Raw genomic sequence first — 12,877 nt, forward strand, 5'->3', positions numbered from 1 at the left:
CACCCGGACAAGTCCTTGCACAGGACGATAGGCCAAGTACAAGAGCTGCCTTAAATAACATAAAAAAACTGAAAGTATTCCCGCCATGTACACCACCATTGACTACTACGGAGCGAGCGTGTGTACAGACACTCAGACAGGCCGGCAAGTGTACGCGCTCGCGCGAGATGCAGTCGTTAAATAAACTGGCCGCCGCATTGATAGCATCATTAACGAGCTAGGGCCGGTCAAAAGCCGTGGCAGCGGTACGGATGGCACGGCCACCTCTCGTTTTCTGGACTCATCATGACCCCTCCCCTGTCTCCCATTGGCGACCACCAGAATTAAGGCCCTGATAAGCCAGGATCTGCTTTATCATTCACCCCCAGCGCAAGCCTGCGTTTTCGCAACCCACAGAAGAAAAAAAGAGAGAGCTTGTGTGCGCAAGCCCCACCTGTCATGCCGCGCTTTTTAAGGTATATATGAGTATTTCCTTTACAAAGTTGAAAGTTACGGCACAGGGTTATCATAGGTGGTAGCGGCACTGTTGGCAGATGCCGGAAGTTGCAGCCAAAGCAACGGTCGAATCCGCATAAAGCAATCTCACTCGCGAGCTCAGCCCACTGTTGTGAACCGTAGACCCAATAATAATCGTAGCTAGTAGGTAGGGAGGCTAAGCTTCTGCCGTCCAACTTGAGTGCACGGTAGTAGATTACGCCGTAAACTTTTGAGGGTATTTTCCACGGTGGAGTACGGTCGATCCTCCTGCCCGTACTAGTACCTTCCACGGCCTAGCAGTAGTAGGCAGCGGCGGTAGTTTTCCGCAGCGTGCTTGGTCGCAGTAAAAAGGTGAAAGACGCGGGGAATATACCTGCGCCTCCGCCACTGGCACGTCGCGTCGAGAGCACGTACGTACGTACGGGTCCGATCGACCGGGTTTGCCATGTCACTCTCTTTCCTCCGAGTCGCGTCACCTTTTATTTTCTTTTCCTCTCTTTCTCTCTCTCTCCCAGTCGACTCGACAGAAGCGCGCTCGTGCCGGCACGGACGAGATACTATTTGTTTATTATTACTAAGTACATTTCATTTTTATTATTTCTCTTGGGTGGTCACGTCACGGTACGAGCGGCATGTCGCGCGCAGCGGCAGTGGCAGTGCACTGATGAGTGGACGTGTCATGATCGCCTCCGTACCCCGTACCCATCCTCTCTTTTTTTTCTTTTCTTTTTCTTTAATGCGCCGTGCCGTCACGTAATTAACGGCCGGCCGGCCGCCTGCCGGGCTTAGCACTCTACGAGGTACTCGTGACCTCCGAGATTAAAGCAATATACAGTAGTAGTATGTTCGGAAGATGCCATCCATCCATCATCGGTTTTTTGTGGTCTTGGCCGCCGAGGATGCCGCCATCATGCAAGAATTCCACCCTTTGCCGGACAAAAAAACGTCGAAATTCCGCCGGCTTATCGTGTTAGGCCAACTCCATCGCGTGACCCATTTTTACCCCAAATCGTCCGTTTGTGTCCATTTGGAGTAAAACGGACAAACCGAACGACCTAACGCATGGGAGCATATTGTCGTTTCGTCCGGTCCGTGTCCGCTTTTGCCTCATTTCTAGACCAAAGTTGCTCTCGGTTTGGGGCCAAAGCGGACAGAAAGCGGACGTCTTCGCGTCCTCGTCGTCCGTCTGTGTCCGCCCTCGACCCCACCTGTCAGTCTCTCTTTTTCTCCAGTACAACAGCAGCAGCACCGGCCCCCCTCCAGTTCACACCCATGGCTCTGCCAAGCCCGTCGGGCAGCCATGGCGCGGGCGCGGCCGCGGGCAGCCTTGGCGCTGGCGCGCGGGCGCGGCCGCGGGCAGCCTTGGCGCTGGCGCGCGGGCGCGGCGACGGGCGGCGTGCGCGGGCGCGGCGGGGGCGAGGGGCGCGGCCGCGGGCAGCCATGGCACGGGCGCGCGGCGACGTGCGGCATGCGCGGGCGCGGCGGGGGCGAGAGGCGCGGCGGCACGGGCGGCCTGGCGCGAGCGCGGGGCGCGGCGGCGAGCTTGGGCGGACGAGGCGGCCTCGGCAACGAGTTCGCTTTGCCTTCTACGTGTTTGAAGAAATGACGAGGATGGACAGCTGGTGAAATGGGGTAAAAATGGGGTAGCAACGCTGCGTGAAGCGAGTTTGTCCGGCCTCTGTCCGGCGTTTTCTCTCCTTATTTCTACACCATGCGGACAAAATCCGAAAAAAATGGGATGAATTTTAGGGTCGTGCGGTGGAGTTGGCCTTAGTCGCGCGGCAGGCAGCTCGACAGGGGATGGGGCGCTTTATCGCGGCGACGACGAGTCGTGTTGGCAAAACTATACTGGCAGAGAGAGGAGAGTACGCATGCACAGTGCTGGGAGAAAGGCATCGCATGATGGACGGGCGGATGGATGGATGGATGCCCCGCCCGTCCCCCCACCACCACCACCTTAGAACAGTGCATGGCATACGTGCGTGCACCAGGCGTCACGTACACGGGGAGGAGAATCGCTCGCTGCTCATCTCGATCGACGGACGGAATCTATTCCGGCGAAAACCGAACGAGAGAAGAAGATTTTTGAAAAACGGCACGCAGTCCTGTTTGGTTCGGCTGTGGATTTTTAAAAACAGCTGTGAAAAACATGCTGTGAGAAAACAACTGTGGAAAATTTGATGTGAAAAAAATGTAGGTCATTTGGCAAACCAGCTGATACAGCTTTTTCAGATTTTGGCCCGCAGCGGAATTAGATTTTAGAAAACATGTCCTGGGCTGCTTCCGCTTTTGGTTTAGATTTTGGCAACGGATTTCTGAAATCGGATTCTGCTGAGTTCGCTCTTTGGTTCAGATTCTGCTGCGCGGCAGTGAAATCCGTCGATAAAAGCTGAACCAAACAGGCCAAACGCGTCCGAGCAGCAGCGGTGGGCTGTGGGCTGCGCGTGACCCGTGTGTGACTGCGGGTTTCACAGGCGGCCTGGCCCACGGCGCAGAGAAACCATGCGAGTAGTGGCAGTGAGTGAGAGAGTGGGCGGTGGCATGGTCTCGTCTATCCTGAGCAGGCATTACGGGCGGGGTTACGGGCGCCCGACAGCGGCTTACATGAGCCCATAAAATACGGCTTTTTCGAAAACCCGCTTTCCGACTTTCCTCTCTCCTCTCGCCTCGCTTTACTCAAAACTACTCTCTTCTCTTCTCTCTCTCCTCTGCACTGTGCACACGCGCACTCCCACTCGCACTCGCACTTGCGCCTCGCTCCCAGTCGAGTCTCGTCCCGCTTAAATGCCCCGGACCTAATCATTCCCCCCCTCCCCCCCCCTCTCTCTCCTCCCCCACCCTCCTCCTGGCCGGCCACCATGGCGATCTCCGAGCTCGGATGAGATGAGGTAGGCGCCGCGCGTATCCGTCCCATATTTGATGCTGCCCCCTCCCTTTTTATCCGTGTGTTTCGAGGTGGCGGGCGTCTGACGCGGCGGCTTTGGTTGCAGAATGCGGCGGATTTGAGGATGGGGTTCCGCCGGGCGGATTTGTGAGAGGGGTGCTTGGTTTTTTGGTCCTGGTGTTGCGGGTGCGGGGGAGATGAGCTCCTCGTCGGGGGCCAGCCTCGGCGGCCAGCCGCCGCCCGCCGCGCCGCCGGAGGAAGGTCAGTGGGTGGCTAGGTCTTTGTGTTCGCTCGGTTGTTTATTGCCTGCTTGCTGCTTGCTCCACGCGTGCGTGCGTGCGTGCGTGCCTGGCCTTTCTTCTTCCCTTGGTTTGTTTATTAAGCTTGCTGTGCGTGCGTGCGGGCGCAGAGAAGAAGAACCTCAACTCGGAGCTGTGGCACGCCTGCGCCGGCCCGCTCGTCTGCCTCCCCACCCTCGGCACGCGCGTCGTCTACTTCCCGCAGGGCCACAGCGAGCAGGTCAGCTCCCACGTCTCTCTTTCCCTCGGCTGTTTCGTTCCTAACCTCCATGCGTGCAAGCTGGTTGATGTATTGCCTGCGTCTTGTTTCCTAATGCGCGTGTGTGCTTCATGGTGAAGGTGGCGGCGTCGACGAACAAGGAGGTGGAGGGGCACATCCCCAACTACCCAAACCTGCCGCCGCAGCTCATCTGCCAGCTGCACGATGTCACAATGCATGCACGTCCTTTTCCTGCCTGCGATTTCTCAGATGCGGCGATCCTACTGTCTATTTTGATGCTGCTGGTGCTGAGTTTGGTGACAATCTGTGCAGGCTGATGTGGAGACCGATGAAGTGTACGCGCAGATGACGCTGCAGCCGCTGAACCCAGTAAGCCAGCCGCTGATGTGTATTTCATGATTGTAGTAGTTGAAAAGATGTGATGCCGATGGAGCTTGATGTTTTCTCATCTGTGTTGCTGCAGCAAGAGCAAAACGACGCCTACCTGCCGGCGGAGATGGGGATCATGAGCAAGCAGCCGACCAACTACTTCTGCAAGACGCTGACGGCCAGCGACACCAGCACGCACGGCGGCTTCTCCGTGCCCCGCCGTGCCGCCGAGCGCGTCTTCCCCCCTCTGGTGTGATGAGTGTGTTAGCTCTGGCCAGCGTTCCTTTCCTTTTGCACCGTGGCTTTTGGGTCTGCTGTTGCCAATAACAGGTGGTATAGTGTGGTTTGTAGGATTTCACGCAGCAGCCTCCTGCTCAGGAGCTAATTGCGCGGGATATTCATGACGTCGAGTGGAAGTTCAGACACATCTTCCGAGGCAAGTTCTAAAAATCTCCAGGGCATATATTCTTAGCTCAACGTGAAGTCTGCTGGTCTTAAATGAAGTTTCTTAATTAGTTTAGTTTGGCTTTGAACTGCCATGGTACAGTTTGACTTTCTTATCACTCATCATTGATCAAATCATGTCCTTTTAAACATTTCCAAGAGTGCCTGTGCCAACAGAAAATATCAGCTGTTCGTGCACAATGTGATTTGGGCATCTCTTTTATGGGGGGAAGCAGTCAGTACATGAAGTTCTCTTTAATGGGCTTGCAAAAGAAGAAATTCTTGGGAGTAATTACTCGGATCGTACTACACTGGAACCTGAGTGCAGTACTGGATTGAATATAAGTAACAATTGACAAGGATATTTCGTCAGATGTTTTCTGAAGTACTTATGGGAGTCAGGCACTAACCAAATTGCATATGGAGCACTCTAGTCTCTGAACTGGTGTTCACTCCTTCTAACCTGTACAAATGTACTATGTGTTTTTTTACCCCTTATGTCTTGGGCTCGTATTTCCCACGAGTATTTTTTTTGTGTGGATTCTTCAGTGCAGAATATACTCTATATTTTAACTAAAATGCACTTCATTTTGTATCAACATGACTAACAAAGGTTGCCATCACACACATATTAATTGAACAACACTGAAAAGCTGTTTTATAGTACTATTTGTTAACATCGCATATTATTACCCTTTTATATTAATAATATGCTTATTTTTCACAGGCCAGCCCAAACGACACTTGCTAACTACTGGCTGGAGTGTGTTCGTTAGCGCCAAAAGACTAGTTGCTGGAGACTCAGTGCTCTTCATATGGTTTGTTTACTCTTTATTCTTGTGCTTGTGGGAAAAATTGGACTTGGTAAACAAGTAGAACTTACTGTTTGTTTTATGATTTAGGAACGAGAAAAACCAGCTTTGGCTAGGAATCAGGCGTGCCAACCGGACACAGACTGTGATGCCTTCCTCTGTTCTTTCGAGTGACAGCATGCACATAGGGCTCCTTGCAGCTGCGGCTCATGCTGCTTCTACAAACAGCCGCTTCACAATTTTCTACAATCCGAGGTAATTTGGATTGTTTCATTAACATGTGGTGATGCTACATTTCCTTTTTGTGGCCAAGTCTTACAAAGAAGAATGTTTGTAGGGCATGTCCATCAGAATTTGTCATACCACTCTCAAAGTACATCAAGGCTGTTTTTCACACCCGGATATCAGTCGGCATGCGGTTCAGGATGCTCTTTGAGACCGAGGAATCTAGTGTTCGCAGGTGAAGTAGCAAAATCACAAACTCAATCTTGCTTCTAGATTGTGCTCTTTATCCTTGTTGCTCTCTTGGTTGTTTGGTACCATGAAATGTTTGCAGTATGTAATGGCAATGACTAAAGTTACCTCTCTCTTTTTTGCTGAAGGAAACTGACGAGATATTAAATGAAATACAGGTATATGGGGACGATAACAGAAGTGAGTGATGCCGATCCAGTGCGTTGGGCTAGTTCCTACTGGAGATCAGTTAAGGTAAGAGTTCTCTTTTCCACTTAATGATTTTGTTCTGGAGCGCTGCCTGGTTGGTTCCCACTTATCTGCTTTATTTCGTTGCCAGCTGCATTTTGTATTTGCAGTTTTTTTTTCTTTTTTTTTGTGCCTTCGATAGTATTTCATTTATTCTCTCTTTAATACAGTATACCATTCTCTTTCATAACAGAAATTTTGCATCCGTGTTATATCTTCAGATGCTATTGTTTGATCAGAACAAAATTAGTTATATTTAATCATTGTGTTTTGTGCTTCTTCAAACTGCTTGGAAGTACGAGGATTCACTAAAAAGTATCTTTGATGCTGTAAATGTAGGTTGGTTGGGATGAATCAACTGCTGGGGAAAGGCCGCCTAGAGTTTCTTTATGGGAGATTGAACCATTGACAACCTTTCCTATGTATCCGTCTTTGTTTCCGCTGAGGGTTAAACATCCCTGGTATTCTGGTGTAGCAGGCCTTCAAGGTACTATTTAGTCATTGTTCTCTATATTGAGTCTGGCATATCTGATTTTGGAGCTACATCATTGTGTGTTTGCTATGTGCGGGGCACCTAGAATCTAGAGCTCTTTTTGTACATGTAGATGGCATTCAAATCACTACACTTGCTACATTATAACAAGAATAACATAAGTCAATGATAACATGGGATCAAGATTACCTTCATTATTAACCTTTGGTTCGATGCTAAGTAGTGGAGTAACTGGAACTGTGTATCTGTAAGACTGGAGCCTTATGAGCCTGTAGTGTATGCCATCTTTTGTGTGAACCCCACCTGGTGTCAAAGCATGAGATTTGAAGTTGGAACTTGGAAGCATGTTGATTTATCCACTGGGAACGAATGTTATTAGTGAGGTGATCTAATAATTTGTTTATCCATCTTGATATATGCAGAAACTGAAGTGTGTATTCCGCTATCCTTTATTATTAGTAGTGCAAGTAAGATTAGTGTACGTGAGATCTGGATTTATTCTAAGCAAAGTCAGCCCTTTAAGCGCCAAGGTGATGAATGATATTCACCAGAGTCTCCATGCGTGCTACATACTCCCTCCGTTTCTAAATATAAGTCTTTTTAGAGATTCCAAAATGAATGACATACTGATGTGTATAGACATATTTTAGAATTTAGATTCACCCATTTTGCTCCGTATGTAGTCCGCATTGGAATCTCTAAAAAGACTTATATTTAGGAAAGGAGGGAGTAGATTGCTACACATTTTAGATTTTCTTTTGCATGTTCCCTTCCCCGGACCCTGCGCAAGCGGGAGCTACGTGCACTGGGCTGCCCTCTATGTTCTTGTCATTGGAAATTACATTAATCGGCTTACTTCTGTTTTTCTTTCTAGCCTTTCTTATTCACATATTCCTTTATTAATTATTGTATTTCACTTAAGATGACAGCAATGCTTTGATGTGGCTGAGAGGAGTTGCTGGAGATGGAGGTTATCAGTCTATGAACTTTCAGTCACCTGGTATTGGCTCCTGGGGACAACAGAGGCTCCATCCTTCTTTGATGAGTACCGACCATGATCAGTACCAAGCAGTAGTTGCTGCTGCTGCCGCCGCCTCCCAGTCTGGTGGTTACATGAAACAACAATTCCTAAACCTTCAGCAGCCTATGCAGTCACCTCAAGAACACTGTAACCTCAACCCGCTGTTGCAGCAACAGATCTTGCAGCAAGCAAGCCAACAGCAAACTGTTAGTGCTGATAGTCAGAATATTCAGACAATGCTGAACTCAAGTGCTATCCAGCACCAACTTCAACAGCTCCAGCAACTGCAGCAGGTGCACCAGGTGCAGCAGGCGCAGCAGGCCCACATTGATCAGAAGCAGAAGATTCAATCAGATCAAACATATCATGTTCCTACTAGTGCGTCTCTCCCAAGTCCAACGTCGCTACCAAGCCATCTGCGTGAAAAATTTGGCTTCTCTGATCCTAATGCTAATTCGTCAAGCTTCACCACTTCTAGCAGCAGCGACAACATGCTGGAATCGAACTTCCTTCAGGGGAATTCGAAAGCTGTGAACTTGTCTAGATTCAATCAGCCAGTAGCTAGCGATCAGCAGCAGCAGCAACAACAGCAACAGCAACAGCAGGCTTGGAAGCAAAAGTTTATGGGTTCACAATCACTGTCTTTTGGGGGCTCGGGTTTGCTTAACTCACCCACAAGTAAAGACGGTTCTCTTGAGAGCAAAATTGGTTCTGATGTGCAACATCAGTCCCTTTTTAGTCCTCAAGTTGATTCTTCCTCCCTACTGTACAACATGGTGCCTAACATGACTTCAAATGTTGCGGATAATAACATGTCTACGATTCCTTCTGGGTCAACATATCTGCAAAGTCCCATGTATGGTTGTTTGGACGACTCTTCTGGTATTTTTCAGAATACAGGAGAGAATGACCCAACAAGCAGAACATTCGTGAAGGTAGTTGTAGTATGTTGTATCTTTTTACATCAAGTATAAATCCTTTCTTATGGAATCGTTATATTTTGCAGGTTTATAAGTCAGGATCAGTGGGGAGGTCCTTGGACATCACCCGGTTCTCCAATTATGCTGAACTTCGTGAAGAACTGGGTCAGATGTACGGCATCAGGGGTCAGTTGGATGACCCCGATAGATCAGGCTGGCAGCTTGTATTCGTCGACAGGGAGAATGATGTGCTTCTCCTTGGAGACGACCCTTGGGAGTAAGAAACCATTTCTTAGAATGTTGATTTCCTTTATGAGTTTTCTGAAGTGTTACTTATATCCACGTTATAAATTCAGGTTGCTACAATGTATGATACATTTTTGTGTTTTTCACTTTCTCTTAGGTGATAATTTTTTACATCACATAGTTTTATGTTTCTCTTATGTGTGCTAAATTTTTGGATCACATAGTATAGGAGATGGCATTTAGTTGCCACAAAGTAGTATGTTTCTCTATATACTTAATTGTGATGGCTTCGTGTTGCTAAACTTGGTTTTCTGATACCTGCAGTTCATAGCTTATCAAGACACGTTCTAGATTAAATGTGTATGCCTTCTGCATCTACTAGCAATAATGAATATGCATAGTACCCGGTGCCTAATTGACATGGTCTGAGGACACATATTATTTTAAGACTGCGGAGTGTGTACAATTCCTAATTGATATTGTCTGAGGACAGATGTTATTTTAAGTTACATTCTAGGTTAAATGTTTATGCCTTCTGCATCTACTAGCAATAATGAGTATGCAGAGTACCCAGTGCCTAATTGACATGGTCTGAGGACACAAGTTATTTTAAGACTGCAGAGTGTGTACAATTCCATTTGTGCTTTATTCTGAACCACATCATCTCCATGTCAATTGTGCAGGTCATTTGTGAATAGTGTATGGTACATCAAGATACTTTCACCAGAGGATGTGCACAAGTTGGGCAAGCAAGGAAATGATCCACGTTACCTTTCCTAAGTGCAAGATCATTGTGCTGTTTCTGGTAATTAATATTGCTCCTTTGTTTACTTACTGTACATAGTAATTATTGGATTTCATCATGAGCTCTGTTAAGAAATTCAGATCATTATGTTAATGTATCTATGGTATTTATATTTGTAATGGCATGAAAGAATTGGCTTATAGAGCATTCTGGTCTGGAACCCCTTTTGTGTAGCTATAGAAAGAATTAAATTTCCCCATTACAGAAAGAAATAAGAATTAAATGGGGGGTGGGGGTGGGGGGAGGGGGGCTCATGATCTCTAACCTATAACAGAATTGATATTAATAGAGATTCATGGGTGAAGTAGGTTTCCCCATTATTTTTTAGGGTAAGAATAGGTGTTTGCTCTCAGACTTGATCCCCTGAAAAGAAAACTTTGAAAACAAATAAAGCCACCGTGAAGTGTAGTATTTAGATTTTTGTTGGACTTTGAGATTTGTCAAGACAGTCGTTTTGGTAGCTGGACAGACAATAAAACACAAATATCCAGGAATTATGTCTGGCTACGGTAGACCTAAATCTTCTCATACAATTGATGCTTTCAGAGTTAAATAATGGCATAATGCACATGCATCAAAAAGTGAACTGTAATCGATATCTTTGTTTGTTCTGAGCAGTGGACTTTCATGGAGAAAATTCAGATTTTGTTGGCATCTCTGTGCGTAGTACTCCCTCCGTCCGGAAATACTTGTCCTACAAATGGATAAAATGGATGTATCTATAACTAAAATAAGTCTAGATACAACCATTTCGAGGACAAGTATTTCCGGACCGAGGGAGTACATCTTTAGAAAATTCAGACCCCCAAGTAAAATTGAGTAGCTTGGCTGGCACAATCTTGTCATGCATTTTGCTACTGTTTTTAGACGTCGGTTGCTTCTACATTTTTTATCCAGTCAGCACAGCAACTCATTGCCTGCTATCAGAACTTGCTGAATTCTTGTCTTATCAGGTACACCCTCCGATCGTTGTGGTTTTAGTTCAAAACTAAAACCACGATGCTTATTTTGGATCGACTGGAGTACTATTTTGGATGTTCATCTCTGTCCACTAACATCTTGACTTGGGCTACATTTGCAGGGTCCAGCGAGGATTCGACAGCACATGGTAGCACCCTTGCTCACGGCGGCACAACATCCCCGGAACCTCCGATCGTCTCATCTTCGTACCTGTCTCTTGCGTGTGCTCCGTGCACGTCTCGAGAGCTCCCCGTCCGTTACCTATCTCCGTCCGGTGCAGGCCACCGACGGCATGAACTGATATTTCTGTAGGTTCCTCTTGGGAATCTGTATCGGTTTAACTTTTACCCTAGATGGTTTGTACCTCGCGCGGTGCGGCAGCCAGTCTGTTTGCGCGCCGCATCAAATCTTTCAAGACTATGCTTAGTTGGTACTCTGTCGGTCGTATTCTATCTATGTATTCGAGACTCCCAGGCACGCTTTCCTTGAAGAACTGCAATAATTTGAATGCAGGAGGATTATTTCGAGTCGTTTTGATGAATTCCTGTCGTTATTTATTTGCTGCTGCTGCATCCTAGATTTCGCGGGTTTTCATCTCAAGGCTCTGATTCAGTTGGAGCTTTTCATCTGAAGCTTTTCTGCTGAATTGCTACGCCGGATTGCACGACTGGTAGGGATGCTGATGCACGGTTGGAATTGCTGAAGAATGTGGCTATGTTTGGTTTGTGCCCTAATTTACCCTACCAAATTCTTGGCAGCTCATGATGCTTTGGCTTCACTTGGTTACCAAAATTTTAGTTGCTTATGGCAACTCTTCTCACGTTCCTTTCAAAAAATTTGCCAAACTTTTATATATGGCCAACAAAAGGATCAATGAATCCTAGTGAATGGTTGCCAAAAATTGGTAGGGCATGAACCAGACATACCGATGCCTAGAGCCTGCTTGGAATGAACGACTGGGACAGGGGGCGTGGAAGGATGGATGAGCGTAACAGGCCAAGTCGGGGAAATACCGTAACCGTGAACAGCGCTGCTTTGGCCTTGGCGCCGGCGACGAGCCGACGACCGGCCGCGGTTGCGGCTGGGGCGAGTGCGGTCAAGGCAAATGTAGCAGCCTGGGGACGGCGGACAGGGAGGTGGCGCGGAGAAGGATCGGAAAATCTGAAAGGGATCAGCTGTGTCGGTGCCGGCCAACCAAACTTGTTGCGGTTTCGGTTTTGTGGCTCGTGTTTGTTAAAGCTGCCGGCGTGAGCGATTGGAACTTCGGAAATCTGAACACCACCCCCCCCCCCCCCCTTTCGTTTTTTATATCGGTACAGACAGAAGCGCTCATATACACACATATATACTCATCCCTATAAACGCATACACGCACACCCTACCCCGATGAGCACCTACGAGAGACTGAGCCGGCATATCATCTTCAACTGTACCCCAATCACAGGCCTCAGGTCTGGCCTGCACCCCAATCACAGGCGCCTTCAACTGTAATAACAGAATCATTGGACAGCACAGATCAAAACCAGCAACCCTGGGAATCACCAACCATGCCTGGACCAAACCTGCGACAATCACAAACAACCATGACGACGGGGTCAATACCGGCGCAAACACCAAATCAATCTGCGAAGGAAACAGGGGCGGAGCTAGATCCAACCATTCTCCATTAAATAATATGTAAACACCATGGTTAGATTGCTAATCACTGGATCAAATTGCATGTCCTGATTCAAAGGCTTTGCCCAGGCTCATCGAAGGGCATCCTCACCTCTTCCAGAGGTCACGCTGGCCCTTGGCAGGGATTGAGAGCTAGAGCTGGTCCATCAGCACGCACTGCACTGGAACTACCCCACCTCCCTCCACACCCGTCAGCTGCCGCCGGGTCCGCCGGGCCGACGAGCGGCACCGAGGCGAGCCGCTCGACGTGGGCCGAGAGCAGCAGCCTCCGTGCGCTCCAATACATCTCCGATAGCTTCACTATGCCCCATCCCCGCTGGCCCCGTCGGAGAAATCCATCGCCTTGGCGGTCGAGAAAGAAGAATCATCTTTCTCTAGGTTGTTTCGGTGATGACAGGCAGTTTCTTTTACTTTTTTGCTGTCGTGCGTGATTGCAGGGGTTGCCCGCGTGGGGCGTGGAGTTTGTTACTATCCTCTAAGGTGGAGGTGGAGTATGGTGAGTCAACCTAAATTACTAAGTGCACACAAAGAATAAATTATTACTCCTA

The 12,877-nt window shown here is 48.1% G+C and overlaps 1 protein-coding gene across 2 annotated transcripts; it reads left to right on the forward strand.

The window, feature by feature from the left end:
• Positions 1–3,209: 3,209 nt before the first annotated feature.
• Positions 3,210–11,193, forward strand: LOC125540249 (auxin response factor 12). 2 transcript variants are annotated; one of them, XM_048703831.1, is made up of 16 exons: positions 3,210–3,365; positions 3,468–3,622; positions 3,771–3,880; positions 4,000–4,098; positions 4,193–4,249; positions 4,344–4,499; positions 4,601–4,685; positions 5,421–5,511; positions 5,596–5,760; positions 5,843–5,965; positions 6,138–6,213; positions 6,547–6,694; positions 7,623–8,656; positions 8,728–8,918; positions 9,571–9,692; positions 10,774–11,193. In XM_048703831.1, exons 2-15 carry the CDS (start codon positions 3,559–3,561, stop codon positions 9,665–9,667), a joined length of 2,496 nt encoding a protein of 831 aa, XP_048559788.1. In that variant the 5' UTR covers positions 3,210–3,365; positions 3,468–3,558; the 3' UTR covers positions 9,668–9,692; positions 10,774–11,193. The 2 variants fall into 2 exon arrangements, with proteins under 2 accessions (XP_048559788.1, XP_048559789.1); XM_048703832.1 differs by lacking the exon at positions 10,774–11,193 and adding an exon at positions 10,311–10,765.
• Positions 11,194–12,877: the final 1,684 nt, after the last annotated feature.

This window comes from Triticum urartu, chromosome 2 (assembly GCF_003073215.2).
Source record: "Triticum urartu cultivar G1812 chromosome 2, Tu2.1, whole genome shotgun sequence".
Taxonomy (NCBI): domain Eukaryota; kingdom Viridiplantae; phylum Streptophyta; class Magnoliopsida; order Poales; family Poaceae; genus Triticum; species Triticum urartu.